The sequence below is a fragment of the Blennius ocellaris genome (genome assembly GCF_963422515.1).
Source record: "Blennius ocellaris genome assembly, chromosome: 10".
In the NCBI taxonomy this organism is placed as follows: domain Eukaryota; kingdom Metazoa; phylum Chordata; class Actinopteri; order Blenniiformes; family Blenniidae; genus Blennius; species Blennius ocellaris.
Genome location: NC_137659.1, coordinates 14,795,877 through 14,812,879, shown reverse-complemented (window position 1 = coordinate 14,812,879; position 17,003 = coordinate 14,795,877). Strand labels below are relative to the sequence as shown.

Genomic DNA, 17,003 nt, shown 5'->3' with positions numbered 1-17,003 from the left:
AAAAAAAATTAAATATTGGTGTCCTATCACGAACAGAAACACCCAAACAGAAACTAATGTACCCCAAGTAAGACAGAGGAGATTGTACTGGATGTTTAACTGTTGAGATACTAATGGGACAACCAGCTGCTTAAGTTACTTTAATCCCATCATAAACAAAGCAAAGGCTGCAAGCGAGACCAGTTTGAGCCGTCTGTTATACTCATGTGATACTGCAACACATATCGAAAACACTATTTTAATCATGATGCATCTCAGCTTTTCACTGAGCTCATTATTTTTCTTTTGAACTCAGCTGACTGAAATGCTCGGAAGAACAATAATACCAAACAAAAAACCCCCCAAAACAACAGCTAATATTGATCTGATCTTAGCATTTTATGAGCATACAGGCCTGATTCTGCTGCTTTGGTTGGTTTTTAAGAGTTGATTTGTGCGTATTAGCCTCATGGTTGTAGCTGCCTGCACTCCTGGTGCTTGAAGGCAAATCTCCTGTTTAACTGCATGAAACTGAAAGTCAGATTTGGGATGAGGCTGGTCCTGAGACTCTTTCTTACTTTGTTTTGCTTTCCCCATGCAAATAGATTGCACTTCCGGTTTAAGTTTATTCTGCAGGTGATATTTTACACATTATAGAAACACATTGAAAAGAGAGTTTTGTGTGCTGTATTCCTTGTTGAATGATTGGATGGAGCAAAACATATAGGAATGGTACAAGCCAAAACATGAATTTGAAGCTGAAAAAAAAATGGAAAAGAAAATAACAAAACAACCCAAAAAAAACCCGCTAAATGATCTGTCACAAAGTCTAAAGTCTGCAGATAAAAGTCATGGTGGGGCAGCTGAGGAAATGCCTGGCACCAAAATGATCGCTTCTTTTAGAAACAGAGCCATCATAAACAAGACGAATGTTTCCTGACACGGTAAATCTCATTGTACTTTGGTATACATGGACTTCATTGATTGCTTACTGTGTGCAAAATTAAGTATTGGAAATTGAACTCTGGGTATTTTAAATGCGCCTCGGCTTTGTTCTTGGTGTATGGTCCTAATTGAGTTCTGAAACATGCGAAATGGCTTTTTAACTGAGCTCTCACTGGCAGAGAGTGTGAAAGGCTGTTCATATATTTGCACCTTTTCAGTGAAGCACACAGTCGCCTACAGCAAAGTTGTAGGAATCAGCTTCAATTTATGATCTACCGAGACACTTTCTCGGATCTAAAAATCCTAAATGTGTATATTTATTTGAGCCAATCTCAGCATCACAGTGTAATAAGAGAAAGTTAATTTTCATCGTGTCAAATAACTTGGAAAGAAGTTGGACCTCGATAATTTATGCCCATTATGATTCAGAATTCTGCAGACATTATGAACATTTTCACATTAGACCACATTTTGTTGTACTGTTATAATGCTTGCGGGTATGATGTGTATATTATAATGTTAAAAAATTGATAAAAGTTGATATCAATTTACTTTTACTTTTTTTTTGAGGAGTTAGCATCTCATGTTACAGGTTGAATGTGACTCTGATGATCTGAGCTGAACCTCTTTGCCAAGTTGACAACAGAATCCCAGGGACAAATGTATTTCAGGTTTGTAGTTAAATAGTTTAAGGGACTAAATGAGGTTTATTCCCAGTGTGAAGCTTGTGTTCAGATTTGCAGTGTGAATCTGTTTATGGGATCAGACTAGATAGAATCCTTTTGGAACGTGGAACTAATTCTAAAACTTCAAAGTGAAATCCAGAATTGAAATGATTTCATTTATGAAGCGCCATCATCACTGGAGTCCCGAGCACATAGAAAATAGTCTGTGCATTAACATGAGCATGTGCCTGGAGGCTCTTGTTACGAAGATCCGCTCCAGTTTCTTTTGTTGTTCGAGCTCATTCACTGGTAACGTCAGGATGAAGCTTTGGATGCTGCTGAGCATCACCAGGCTAGAATGTTTTCATACTAATTCAAAAGGTGTGTTTATTCTCAGTAAATCTGGAGTAGACTCAATGTGTATTATGCTGTTATCTTCAGTAGAAATAGTTTGAATTGACTCACCTTTTGTCGAATATGAATGAATTCCCAAATCTTTGTTTTCATCTTTCTAAACCCAAAGCAAACAAAAAACAACAACAAAGGATTGAATTTTGAATGAATGGATAAAATACCGATCTTTATTTGTATGTAACAAAGAAATGGTGAATGTAAAATGTAGAGTTTTGTGAAATATGAAGCTTTGGCTGAAGTTTGGTTTTTGGAAACTTGTTTCTGGTCTAAATTGCTGATCTCATGTACAATGTGCTGCTGCTATATTCAGCCACCCCAGCTGCTGCATGCAAGAGTAACATTTCTCAAAGAAAGTAACGTCTCCTCTCAGGAATATTTCTGAATTTCGTCTCTGCATAGGTGAGAGTCTGTGCCTGCTGTGGAATATCAGGTGCTTCAGTTTCACATAGCAGCCTCATAGGATAGTATATTCCCCTCTCCGTCGTGATACCTTTAGGGAATGGCCAAATGGTTGTCCTCGCCTTGGCCCACACAGCAGGTGCTTACTAGATGAGATATCCCACTCAGCGAGGCTCTGGGGAATCGGCCATGTGGCAGCTGTGCTTGTCAATCCTTACATGGAAGATTCATAATGGCGACTATCATCTGATCTGAGGTACTTAAACTATCAGTGTTCTGCCCACGCTTGCCCACCTGAAAGCTGTGCATCCACTTACTGCTGTTGGGAACATCTCCAACCCCCCTCCCCTCATTACCCAGGCTAAAGTGTTTTCATACTAATTCAAAAGTTGTGCTTTTTCTCAGTAAATCTGTAAATTTGTGTTAGTGTGTATTATGCTGTTATCTTCAGTAGAAATAGTTTGAATCCACTCACCCTTTGTCTACTATGAATGAATTCCCAAATCTTTGGTTTCATCTTTGTAAAAACAAAACAAACAAAAACAGCTGAAGGAGGATTTCACTTTGAATGAATACGTAAAATACAAATAATTATTTTTCACTATAATCAAAATGCAACAAAGACATATGGAATGTGAATGTGGATTTTGTGAAAGAGGCAAACATGGCCCGAATCTCTCGAAGCTTTCAGCTTGTGTTGGAATGTGTGGAGTACAGGATCTGCCCCTCTGTCAGAAGGTCATGAGCAAAAATCCAGCATTAATCAAGCAATCAGTCATAAAGGGACTAGATTTAGAGGCCAATGGGGCAATATTGTTGATTAGCTGAAATCTAAAGGACAAGTGCTAATTATGTCAACAATGAATGCTCTCCAAGTCCTGTTTTCATGAACAATGTCAGATAACAAGGAGTAGGCTTCATGGAGGCATGGAACATAAACATCAACACCCAGAACATCAGGTGGGACCCATTCGTCCTATTTAACCTTGATTTGCTCTGGTCTTTCAGTCTGTCACAAACATGTACCCACCAACCTTTTGTAGCGATTCCCACTCCTTGGTCACAATGAGAAATCGCTGGTTCGAGTGCAGACCTGCTGCCCTTTGTGTGAAGCGTTTGCATGTTCTCTCTGTGCTTACACCAGTTTTTTTACTGCTTGAAATCATTCATAGGTAAACTGCACTAAGTCGTCCACAGGTGTGAATGTGTCGGTCTCAAATCACTACAACCAGTTCATCAATAATGATTCATTCAGAAAGTTTCACATAATTGATTGGAACGATTGGACTTCCAGTCCTGAATTTCCATTGATTGAACTGTAACAAAGACCCCCAACACGTCTCTTATTTGATGTTGTGGGAGACGGAGGAGCTTTGACTTGACTGAACAAAACATTTTGAAGACTTCATATTCTGAACGTAATGAAATGCTTGGTTTAAAATGAAGCAATGCATATTATTGGAACATCGGTATAATTTTATTTCAATTTTATTTATTGAAATTGTTCAGTTGTCATGGTCTGTGATCATTTCTTCTTTTTTAGATAAGAAAACAAAAACAACAGCAAACTAATTAAAGCCCAACAAAAAACAGGCATAACCAGACAAGATTAGTTCCAAAAAGAAGTGACACGAGTAAAGAGTAAGTAAAACAAAAAACAAACAAACAAATCAAAATGTAAAAAGCACAACAACAAAAAAGACAAACACACACAAAAGAAAAAACACACAAACACCCCCCAAAAAATATCTAGATCCATCACTGTCCCGAAGACACACATACACTCATTCATAGTTGTCAGATTCTATATAAATGCTAGTGAGTAGGTGTAATCAATAAAAGGTTTTCAAGGAACATCATTATTTTACACTGATAATAGCATTAGAAGTAAATAACTGCATGAGCTCAAAAGTATTATTCAGGCCATGATAGGAGAGCGATAGTTTCTGTCTCAGCCTGTCAAGATGTGGTCCGGTACATTTATTCGCACCTTTTTAAATAGAATGAATAATTTAAAGAACATGCAACATCAAAATGAATATGTTGTCCTTGTGTAGGTTTGTATCAAAATAACAGTAGTGATTGTAATTTAAAATCCTGTATCGACGAATGTGAGGGTTCATGTTCAGTTTTCCATCCACTGAGCGACTTCACTGAACATGCAGTGTCTCTTGTCTTCAGCTCTTTTTAACAGGGTATTGCAGGTATCACGACATTCGGAGTGAGTGGAGTGCATCTCTGCACATCTACCTGCCTGAGAGCTCAGTTGAACAGGGAGATTCGTTCTGGAACGAAACAACACTGACTCACGCATCACAGAGCTATGCCTAAGAAGCTCTCTTGCATATAAACACTGCTACACTTCTTTCACTATTGTGTCATTTATGAATCTTGTTTTTATGGGTTGTTTTTTTTCTTCCCAGAAGTGAATGTACAAAACACTTAAAGAGCTGTGAGTGGCCCTACAGCCCATTTTCTTTGGGCATCCATCTTTAGTTAAGCGACATTTACCAGACTATTCTTTAGTAGCGATCGCTGCAGATGCCTTCATTTTAATCATTTAATGACCACATTTCAATGACACTGTGGCTTCATTAGAAAACACTGCCACAACTCAGCCATCATGCGAAGAGATGGATGTGGGTCTATCTTTGTCAGACGTTTTGCTTGTGGTGATGGAATGATGAATTGGCTTTAATGGGAATGTCATGTATTTTGTAACCCTTTTGTCTGATTGCTATAATTCAAGAGCTTTCAGTGTCTGACATGGGGGTCACTTCCCTCAGACAAAGCTGAGCCTCCTGCTCCTCCCCTCAAAGCTTCCTATGCTTCACGGGGAATGTGAACAGGCCTTGGTTTGTTTACATTTCGTCATCCTGGCAGCGATGTACATGTGCTTCATTAGCTTTATCATGTTGATTCTGGATATGATGAAGTTGAAATATGTGAACATTGTGATATACTCAACCTGTGATGGTCCTGTATCATGTCTGCTTGTTCAAAGGGTTTAAATATTCCCTTAACTGTAATGTTTAGGCAGATCATACATCAGCCTTTCTTTGAGACAACATGAAAGAGCTCCAGGAGAGAAAAAAAGCCAAAAAATGATCGTTCTCCCTAATTAAATTACCCGGATTTGCTTGTCAATTAGAAGGTAGCTTCATTTCTTTAAGTTGTGAAGCACAGTTTTAGGAGACAGGTCCCTTCAGACATTACAGGATGCAGGGGATGGTTCAGTTGGTAGCGTAGGTTAGGGTTAGGGTCTTACTATCGCAAGGGTCTGCTTCTTCAACTTACCCCGTAGATATATTTTGTCAGTGTGTCTTTCTTTTTTTGGCAACTCCTCAGTTCCACATTGCCATCGTGCTAAGTTTTTGGCAAATCCATAATCATCATCTGTGTCTTTTTTGGGGGGGAGGTTATTTCGATGAGTGTTTCAAAAATACTGCCAGAGACATAACTTGCTCCTAATAATCGTTGACTATGTTGCATTTCATCTCTCACCGATGGTGTTTATGAATGGGTTAATAGTGTATACTGGTTATAGTGTATACTGATTACCGAAGCAATGACAAAATGTACCCCTCTGTCAGTGGAGTAAATAAAATGTAAAAAGACATTTTTCATTGCCTTAGGTGGGAAATATGCAACTAGTTTGGGTCATCTGAGAAGGAAAACGAATAAATTGCATTAGAAGTGTTTTTGTAGCACACCTCACAACAAATCTGAACAATAAGTGAAAGCTGTTAAATAAACGCCAAGGAGTTGAGTAAGAAAGTATTATGTTAAAAAAAATCTTTTACCATTGAAATATACAGAAAGTAGTCCTATAAAAACTGGACTTAAGTTCATAACGAGACTAAATGTAATTATTTTACTTTCACCTTTGTCTTGAATGCACTGCCAGTTATGTGGGTCAATGTCATTTCCATACAGCCTGCTTTTAGGTTCAATTTGTTCACCATTATATTGGGATCAGCCCATCCTTTATGGTCTCGCCTCAATCTACAAATCAAGTTTCTAACAACCCTCGCCTTTAATTTGCTGGAAATTAAAATTGTTCCTAATGAGGCAGTAGGCGTCCCGCAGGGAAAGTAACCCCCGCATCAGTTCTAGCCCCAATCTCCCCAGGACCTAGTTTGGAAGACACACACTCATGCCTGCACACATGAAATAACCTTGTTGCGTCCTAATTATAAAAGCATCGTGTGTCTGTTTGGCATGGTGCATTATTAGCCCGAACAATAACATTGTCCCACCGGCACGTACCTGTGTCCTTCTGTGTCCACTGAGGTTTGCTCTTGTTTTTGGTTAATTTTTGAATAGAAAAGAAGAAAAAGAGGGACAGTGTGGAAGGGAACAAGGCTGAGTAATTGTCTCCACTATCAAAACTACCATCTTCTTTTAACTGCAAGTTGTGTGAAGAGTGGCTGTGACACACATTTCTTTGATACCAGACATCTATAATAACTGTAGCCACGTCCCCTGCATTAATCATGCATTATTCGTTTGCTGTGAGGAGTGAAGCTTTCCTGTTTTGAATCTGATGTGCGAGCAGTTGTAATATCCTCCTCCTCATTCTCCTTACTTTGCTTTTCTCTTCTATTACAGTGTATTTTTATTCAAATAAACAACATCCAGCTAATTGTGGCCACATTATGTTTAAGATGATTCATAGGAACAGTAAATGTGTTTTTCAAATGACGGCAGCATCGAGCTTAACGCTCTGAGCTAGTTGATTGTTCTGTATCCTATATGTGTTGGGCTTTTTTTTTTTTTTTTTTTGCCTCATTAAAGGTTATAGTATCCCAGAGGCAAGTACAGATTTAAACCTCAGGTTGTCACCCTTTATGGTGCATAGATTTTATGTCAACAAATAATAATGGCAAAAATTTCAACGGACCTGGACCGCACCATTAACCTTCACAGTTTGTCTTCACTCAGTGGGATTTTATTCTTACTTTATGGCTCGAGATGGCAGCCGTGATGGCTGAGGTTTTTAAACACGGGTATATTTCAAACTGTGTGGGTATTTCATCTGGTGGCAGAGAGAGACAGAGAGTGTGAGTGAGAGAGCGAGAGAGAGAGAGAGAGAGAGAGAGTGAGAGAGCGAGAGAGAGAGAGAGAAGAGACAGCAGATGGGAGTGACTAGTTTTTTTTAATATCTATATATATAGTTATGAGGATATTTGAGCACCTTGATAAGCAAAGCTTGGTCGTAGCCAGTTTTCATTCGTCAAGAAAACAACAATGGTCTATTTTAATCGAGCAGACAAAGTCCCAGTCTAACACTTTGAAATACAGTGAAATTTTAATTCAAACTAATGTCTAAGGCCAAAGATGAGGTCTTATTAACTATTGATTAGTCAAGATTAGCCCTCAACATTTATTGACAAACATTTATTGAAAGAAGAGCAAAGAGGTAAAAACAAGACTATAAACGTAACTAAATTGATGTTGGAATGTTGAATAAGTGTTACCAGATGCTCCTAAATCTCCCACCCTCATGTCATGTAACTTACATCAAGCACAAGTTATGAGCTATTGTCTAACTGGAATCACGTAGAGTTTGGTCAGAAGCACTTATTGTGCTGATTGTCTTGATTCAGAGAAAAGTTAACGTGTGGTTAAAACTCGTGCTGTCAGCTGTTATGTATAATATTACTCGACCTAAGATAAAATCTTGCCCCGCCAAGTACACCATAATACCATACCATAATATGTGACATCACAAGCTTGTTCACTATAAAAAAATTAAAAAACCCTAAATCAGACACAATGTCTCTACACCATTACATAGATATATTAGTCCTGAGCTTAATGTCAAAAGTTCTCCATTTGTAATCCCGCAGTTTTTTTTTTATTAAACTCAGTGCTTAAAGTCTGCACTATTTTTACTGGCGTAATGATATTGTTGTTATGCGCGCTGCGTTTGAGTCACATGTAAGCGGCTGGTTCAGTAGGAGAGCACAAAACATCCATGATGGTGGTGCCCAAAATAGAGCTTCTGGCAGTTCAAAGGAGGAAAATATGACAAAAAACCTTTAATAAGCCATCAAAAATATGCAATAACACTGAAAAAACATGTATCGTCGCTAACCGTACGAGTCCCGCAGCTCCTGGATGCATCACTCAAAGCCGTCATCTATGAGGTGGCGTTTTAACTTTATTATTGTGTCAAATATATTGATATATCTTTTGTTTTTGTGTCAGATACGGTTAATAATCCTTCCAAATGTGTTAAATATACTTTGAAATCCAATCCTTTAAATCAGTAATGCTGAAAAAAATTGTTGTGGACGAGTCGCCCGGGGACCAGTTTTCTGTGGAGGAGCTGTCCACGCACCATACAAATGTCAGTGTATTTGCCAATTTTAATGATGATAGCATATTGTATATTGTATAGCATATTAATCACGTGTGTGTGTGGTTTTATTACTAAATCAAATAACAGCCCCAGCTCATGACCTGACATGGTAACTCCATCGTTTTTAGCATTTCTGCTGTTTCTGTGTAAACTGACATTGTTTTCAAAATGTTGCTGTGGGAACGTACAACTTTTCTGAAACAAAAATCAAAAACAAGGTTTTCACTTAAATTGTTGTGTAAACGTGGGATTAGAGGGACACAACCTGAAGATGGTAAAAAAAAAAATCACAGATCCCATTAAGTATTGTGTCACACTATTAATATTGGAAGCTGTATGCATGTAGGATGCTGTAGCGGCACGGCTACTTGACTCTAAAAATACACCACAAGGACCTTGAATGGGCTGATGGATGTGATCTGCCAACTGTAAGAGATGTAAGCCATCACTTTGGCCTGTTGCAGCCTTCATAATGTTTCCCCCTGAACAATATGCACAGCCAGACATGAGTAGTCCCGGGACTGGAAGTGTCTGAATAAATGCATGAAGGGAATACACACTTGGCAATGTACTTTTCATGCATTTCAACACATATATGGGATTCAGGGCTTGTCCCAGACATGTATAAAATGCTCACTTCAACCTGTTGTCCTTACACTTGCTGATCACACCACTCGCACAGTCAGTGAGATCAGGGAGGGGTGAAGTGGGGGGAATGAGACCGGAATTGCAACGTACATGAATGTGGTCTTACTCTGCAGCAAAGAGAATCCTGGAAATAACACAGTACTGTCACATTTTTGCAGACTAACCTATTAGTCTGATAAACTGCTCTAATATTCATGTATTTCAACAGTGTACAACTTAAAAGATGACAAAACAAATAATTCAATCTCCAAAAACTGAGAACCAGTCTCAGTACTCCGCTAAAGAATATCTGACTGATTGAATATTCAGGACCAGCCCTGCCGAGAATTTCTGGGTGTTATGTGAAAACTTTAAACATGGCCTTTGATTTCAATCCCTGGGATTGTTGTGTCTTCATAAAACACTTTCGATAGCTTTAGCTTATCCCAGACAAGAGTAGAAGCAGCCATTATTTAACAACAGCCATCCCTACAGAGATATAAGGGTGTGAAGTATAGTGTGATAAGACCGAGCATAAAGAGGCTCACCTTTCCTGCAAGATGACAAGTTTTAAATTATGGTGCTATTTTTCAGACTTGGTATGTGTGGGGTGACAATTTGCTTTTTTTGAACACTTGATACTTCAATAAAATCCTGCATCACATATCGTATGTTGTTCATTTCCATCGCCTCAGCAGACAGGTGACTGAGATGGAGTGTTTTTCTTTATGAATGTGTGGCTGCAGCCACTGGTTTTCCCTCCCTCTGTCTTTACAAGCCCTGAGTGATGATCCACGTGCTGGTCAGGGATGAACGGAGGAGGCCTGGTGCCTACTGGCCTGTCAGAGAAATGTGACAGTGTCTCGTGTGCCGGGACAAACTGGAGAGTGTAGCCTGCAGCTCTCAATCACTCCGGGGGCTGGCAGAGACACCTACAGGGAGCTGTCCTCACTCTCTTTCATGTCTCTTTCTCCTTTCACCCCCTGTCTTCCATGTCGCCTCGATTTCTAGATCCCTACCTTGTTTTTGCTGCTGTCCCCCCCGTTTCTTTCTCTTTTGTGATCTTTCATGTCAGCATCTGTCTGCCGCTCATAGGTTTTACACACACTTTCTCCCCATGCTTGTTTCACTGTGGCACGCTGGCTGCATCGATATCCGACCTAATCCAGAGTCTCACACACACACACACACACACACACACACACACACACACACACACACACACACACACACACACACACACACACACACACACAGACAAACTTTGAAACGCCGTTCCATTTTTAGACTATTTAAACCATCAAAACTGAATCACAGTATCCCAGAACAACCCTAAAAAAAGAGGATTTTCTATTAGATTCGAGCTGGCTGAAAAGTGAGACAGTGAGTGAGAGAGGGAGGGACACAGAGAGACAGAGAGAGAGAGAGAGAGAGAGAGAGGGAAGCAGGATGGAGAGTTGCCTTAATTTAAATAGTTCTGCACTGAGGCATTTCAATTTGATTATGATTCTCCATTTCATACTGGCTGGATGCACCGTGCTGTTCAGAATGAAATTGAGCCGTTTGTTGGCTGGACAGGCAGCCTCCCTGTGTCCCTTCTGTGGAGACACCAGGGACGACAAGGGCACGCTGGCCCCCTGTACCCTTCCACCACGCTGGTTTAGTCTGGTTGCAAGGGAAAAGCATAAAGCTAAGAAGCTTGGGTAGCTGGCTAAGTGGGCGAGAGTATGGAATTGATTGAGTGCTTTGAGGTTTTGAAAAGTGATGTGAGGACTGCTGTAAAGTGTGTGAAGGACTCTTTAGTCACACACAGGAAAAGTCAGGCATGGATTTCATACTTTGTAAGTTGTGTCTCTCCTCTTTTCGTAGTTTTTCTCTCTCTGTTGTGTCCTCGTCGGCCAGTGCCACCTCTTGCTGCTTGGGCATAGAAATGCTGAAAGTTATGGGATTACACAAAGAGACTGATTGGACTGCTGCCCACGTTTGGGTCTGTCCTGACCTGGTTGAGTGATGAACGATCACCGGTAACAAGGTAACTAAAGCTGAGCTTGAAACAGCAGCCCGGCACACTGTGCTTTCATCAGTAATCCCGCTCATTTACGTTATTGAAACAACCCTTCCTGGAATGTTCTCCTTTTACGTCTCAAGCTCCGGGGGTAAGTTCCATGACTGTCACAACATGGCTATATTACTCTGATGTATTGTTTTGTAATTAGGCATTGGAAACCAAATTACAGGTCCATTTGGGGTGTTATTTTTCAACGTGTCTGATCTAATACCTGAGGGCCTCTCAGGAATAAAGAAACTAGATCTTAACCCAAAGATAATTTTCGACTTTGTCCATTGTCTAATCTTATTTGAAAACATCTGAAGGCAAGATGTAGGTCTTGTAAAGCAACTTTTAACAGGTGACTTCAGATTGAAATAAGGAGTGGTGTGTTTGACCAGTCAAGTGATTGATGCATTGGTCAAAGTTCCTCATACCAATGAATCCACATCTTGAACAAATATAAGTCGGTGTGTTCCAATGTGCCATTAAATCTTTTGACTTTATTCAGTTGGCTGGTGCTGCATAGTGGTTAATAAGTAAGTAAGTAAATAAATGTTATTTATATAGCACTTTTGGCAGACACAGAGCGGGTCAAGTGGGAGTTCATTCCAAAGTCGGGGTGCGGCAGCTTTGATTGATCGGTCTCATTGGGTTTTAAAGCAGGTATGTGGAACCATGGACAAGTTCTGCCCAGACGATCTTAAGCTCCGAGTCAAGCTGTAGGGCATTATGAGGTCAGCAATGTAAGAAGGTGCTTGACCATGTAGGGCTCAAAAAGTTTGCGCCAAGATTTTAAATTGAACACGAAACTCAACAGGGATCCAGTGGAGAGATATTAACACAGGGGTAATAATGACCCTCCTATTAGCCTCCTCCTAGCCTCCTTGATTGTTTTGTTTAGGGAAGACACTACATCCCTGAGATGTAGCCTCTGGACTTCAAGCTGAGATTTCCAAAGGGGCTCAATTTTGCCACAGGATCTTTTCAGATTCCTGATATTGTCATCAATCCAGGGGCACGACAGATTTTGAGAGATATTATTGCATTTTAGTAGTGCCTCCGGGTCAAGAATAGAACCACAACGTGAATTAAAACAGTGCATAAAGTCATCAACGTCAGAACATTGGTTCAAGGCATAGGGATCAAACATAGCACCAAATCTCTCAGCTGCAGACCCTGTAATGATCCTCCTTTCTGCACTTGTAGGAGCAGGCCTGGGCTCAGGAGGTACAGTGAGATCAAAATACACACAGCTATGGTCACTAAGGTGGACATCCTCGACTCTAACATTTGCAACATGTAGGCCAAGTGAAAACACCAGGTCCGGCTGTGGGTTGGGCCTGATTCATGTTGTTTCAGATTAAAAGATTCCATCATAGATACAAGTTCTACTGCTAGGCTGGACAAGTCATCGTCGATTTGCAGGTTAAAATCTGTCTGTTGACTCCAAAGGCAGTCCCATGACAGCAGAAACACCCCAGTAACAAAACAAGGCCATTGGACTTTAAAATTCAGATTCTTCCTTCAATCCGTCACTTGGAATTTACCATATTCTATTTTAAAAAAAAATTTAAGTTTTGATTTGATCTTCTGCGATGATACTGATTATTTAATCAGTATATCAGAGCGAAACTATACCAGAAATGTCGAAGCGAAGCTCAGTTGGTCCAATATTTAAATTAAATAATTTAATAAGGATCTAACATGAACATTGCTCTTGGTGTTTGTATTTGTGTGACCTGCAAATGTAAATAGACTTCAACCACAGTAGTTTTCGACAAACCAGTACCGAATTGTCCTCTCAAATCTCCAGTAAATTAGAACAAGCACAAGCATTGTTCAAAGAATTGGGCTTGTGTGTGTGTGTGTGTGTATGCATGCGTGCTTGTGTGTGTGCGTGTATCTATATTTACATATCAAGCATCTCAGAGATTTTGACTTAGACTAAAAATACATCAAGCTCCAAACAGGACTTCAGAGTTCTTCACTTCATCCACAAAAGTAGGAACTTCTCTTTTGAAAATGAGTGACATCATGTTGTGACACTTAAAAACCAAAAGAAATAATCACATATTACAGCCGCTCAGTACCAGTTATAGTGAAGATCAAAAACATTCAAAAGACTGACAGGCTAATCATTTGTGGATAAAACAAGCTGTTTATGCATTGGTGAAGTCTTTGGAAACACCGACTGAAACGCAGTCACGATTTTTAAAATACAGTTTGTTAAGATTGTGTTCAGATTATTTATCCAGACAATTGGCTGCTTAAAATCTTCTGTCTTAAAATTGTAAAACCTCTATCCATTCATCCATAGTGCCTCCGACTTGGGGTCAACTTATTGTCCACCCTATAGAAAACAATGGCAACATGTTCAAACAAAACATTTGCATTGATTTGAATAATTCTAATAAATAGGATTTGTAGATTTAGTACACATTCAGACTGTTCACTTCATTTGTTATGAATTAAGAGCGGATAATCTCATTCCTCTTTGGGAATGACAGGTGGCGCCTTTCATATCAAAACCTCTGACATCTCATGTCTGCCCTTGTCTTTGAAGTGTTCTGTGTTCATCATGTCAAGATCTGAAGAGCTCTTTAAACACTACAAAATATCTCCAAATAATCAGACAGAAATCATTCTGCTGTGGAAAAAAATCATCTACAAGTTGTTTCGATTTCAAACAACTGCTGGTTTGTCCTGGGTCGACTTCCCAAGAGTAGACGTCTCCGCTATTGCAGATTAATTGAATGTGTCCACAATAAAATACGTCACCCAAAAAGAACTGTGGAGCAAAATAACAATAGAAACAAAGAGCGAATGTTAAGGCTTGAGCTTAAGGAGTAAAGTGGCGGTGGCGCGTACAGTTTGTTTAAAGCTTTGATGAATGAGTATCGTTAATAGTTAAACCAAGAAAAATGAAAAACAAAATAAAAGATTTACACAGAACTGCCTCTTTGTATGGTGGTGAAATAACTATTGTTGTAGGGATTCTGATTATTGGCGCCAAAAAGTTGTAAATTACTAGAATTAATTATAAACTCAACACAACAAACTTTAATCCAGGCAGCCTCTGTGGCAAAACATATTGTTATCTTAATTTGCTGGACTGAAATCAAATTAGGAACATTGTGATCTAATTTTATCCTCTTGCAAAGCAAAGAATCTCAACCATTGTTGATGTGTCAGCATCTACAGTACTTCTGCAGCCTTTCCTGTCATTCAAACCTAAAGTTCACTCTAACATAGTCTTCAAAAGTGTAGAGGGGTCCTAATGGCACAGATTAAAAAGCAATTTAATACAGAAAAGGGGATTAGAAACACTATGGGCTGCACTAATCCTTAACCTTTACTCCTGTTCTCATGGAGCCACAATGCGGAAGACGATAGCATCACAGGACTGGAGTTAGTAAATTTCCATTAGGGCTGCCCTTCTGTATTCCCACCAGCACATTTAAAGGCATTAGGCATGCTTTGTCAAGGCTAATAAAAAGGGCCAGTAGTGCTATCACACCCCCCTCTCCGACTTGTTTCTGAAAAAGCACTGTTCCATGTGAAGTTTTCATAACCCATTATGATAATCTTGGTAAGTCTCTGAAGGGCAGGGGATAGACGGGCAGATAGATGCTTGTGGGGTGACGGCTCTGCAGCCTCTGCATGGGCAGAGCATTTTCTGTCTGCATTACTGGAGCAGAAACCCACTCCTATCTACCAAGAACAGCAGAAGTGATATATGACTCAGGGAAAGAAGAGACATGTCTCTTGGCAGACAAATGTGCAGGTGATTAGAAAGCGAAAGAAGAAGAATGTTGTTCTCTCCCATTTCGCGAGATCTGCAGCAGGCCACTGGTGGGATGTCATACTTACTGTATATGCCAACATGCTCGTCTTAATGTGTACTTGCCCTTAACTTCATCTGACATGAGATGTACAGTACGCGCTATCCTTTGAGTCTTTTGTTTTTTCCCATTAAAATAATGGGAAGTTCTTTGGCACGCCTGATTTGAGAGCGCCGACATTTTTGTCCTCTGTTATCTCTTTTGGGGCACAAGCTTCTCGTCTCTGCAGGGGGAAGAGTGTTTGTCTGACAGGAAACAGGGTCATACCAACCATTAATCATTCATATCTGAATTTGTGCCGTGCAAAGATTCAATTTTCTGCACTTTGTAGGGTCCACTATTTGTTATATGGTTTTTATTTATACATCAAACCCCATTCATAATTCATTTGTTTTTGAGCTACCAAGTTCTGATGCATTTTTCTTGGGGGGAAATGCTGCAACATACTATATGTTATGCACCACCTTAACAACCACCATAAAGGAGAGTTTGACTGTTTTCTAACAGAGGAATTCTATTTTTCATCTCTTGCAAAAAGGCTCAAATAGCTACTAATGAACATCCAGATCTTTGCTTCGAGGAAGGGATTCAGTATTTGGGATTATCAAAGAAGAATTCTTCCATTTTTGATTCATACTGTATGTTTGGACACATGTCCTGCTGAGCACTAAATCTGTCCGCTTTTATAACCAAAATTGTTTTGCAAGCTCCTTCCCTCTCTGTGCCCTCTCCAGAGCTACAGAGATGCTACTCCCACATCAATGCTCTATTTAAAGTCCAAACCCGTGTGTGTTTCTTCAGCCTACTGACAGTTTTTACACCCTTTTTTCTTGTTGTGATAGTATTGTGTTTCTTCTTTTCCTTCCTGTTCACAGGCCACTACTGAGCAGAAGAAGCTGAGCCATGCTGGATCCAAGCCCTCCCTCTCTGAGAGCTGTGGCCGACTCCCTCAGATAGCCATGAACACCTGCAAGTTCAATGGCGGAGTGGTGAGACCACTGGTGGGCAGCCTGGCGTCCTCGTCGCGCCGCAACCTTGCGGAGCTCGACTCGGAGACACAACCCTTGCAGACACTACACAGCTCCGGCCTGGAGGTGGTGGTGTCCAAGGGCAACGGCGGCGAAGACCCCAGCAAGGCGTCCAACGAGAGCCTGGTCAGAGAGGGCAGCCGGCGCAGTGGAGGCAGGGCACCTCAGAAGAAGAACAGGGACATTGGCTATAAGCTCGGCCACCGGAGGGCGTTGTTCGAGAAACGGAAGCGGCTAAGTGATTACGCACTCATCTTTGGGATGTTTGGGATTGTTGTCATGGTGACAGAGACGGAGCTGTCATGGGGGGTTTACACTAAGGTGGGTTGTTGGTGTGTGTGATGCATGAGTGGGAGTGCTGTTTGTTGTCATCGCCATTGTTACGGTTTGAGTTGTGTGGGATTGGCAGCTGTCGGTTTTATGAAGAGTGATTATTAGCACAGACACTGACGTACATTATCTAACAAAGCTATTGGGAATATTGTTCAAACACAAATAAAAATACATGTCATGTGATCTGTACAGTGACTAATAGTCGCTTTATTTTGTTAACACCAATTCTGGCTTTATAAATTTTCCATTTAGTAATTTCAGTCAAGTTTTAATAACGGCCTCTTGATTTTTACATCCCGAAAGGAATGGCCTCACTAAAGGTTGTTATTGTGGCATAGAGGATAAAGGACCGAG

The 17,003-nt window shown here is 40.2% G+C and overlaps 1 protein-coding gene across 1 annotated transcript in view; it reads left to right on the top strand.

Moving 5' to 3' along the window:
- Positions 1-17,003, top strand: part of kcnn1a (potassium intermediate/small conductance calcium-activated channel, subfamily N, member 1a) — a gene marked incomplete at both ends in the record, with an annotated part of 51,380 nt that overhangs the window by 11,722 nt on the left and 22,655 nt on the right. The window contains 1 exon segment of the mRNA XM_080503405.1: positions 16,164-16,637. Coding sequence (XP_080359531.1) covers positions 16,164-16,637 — 474 coding nt within the window.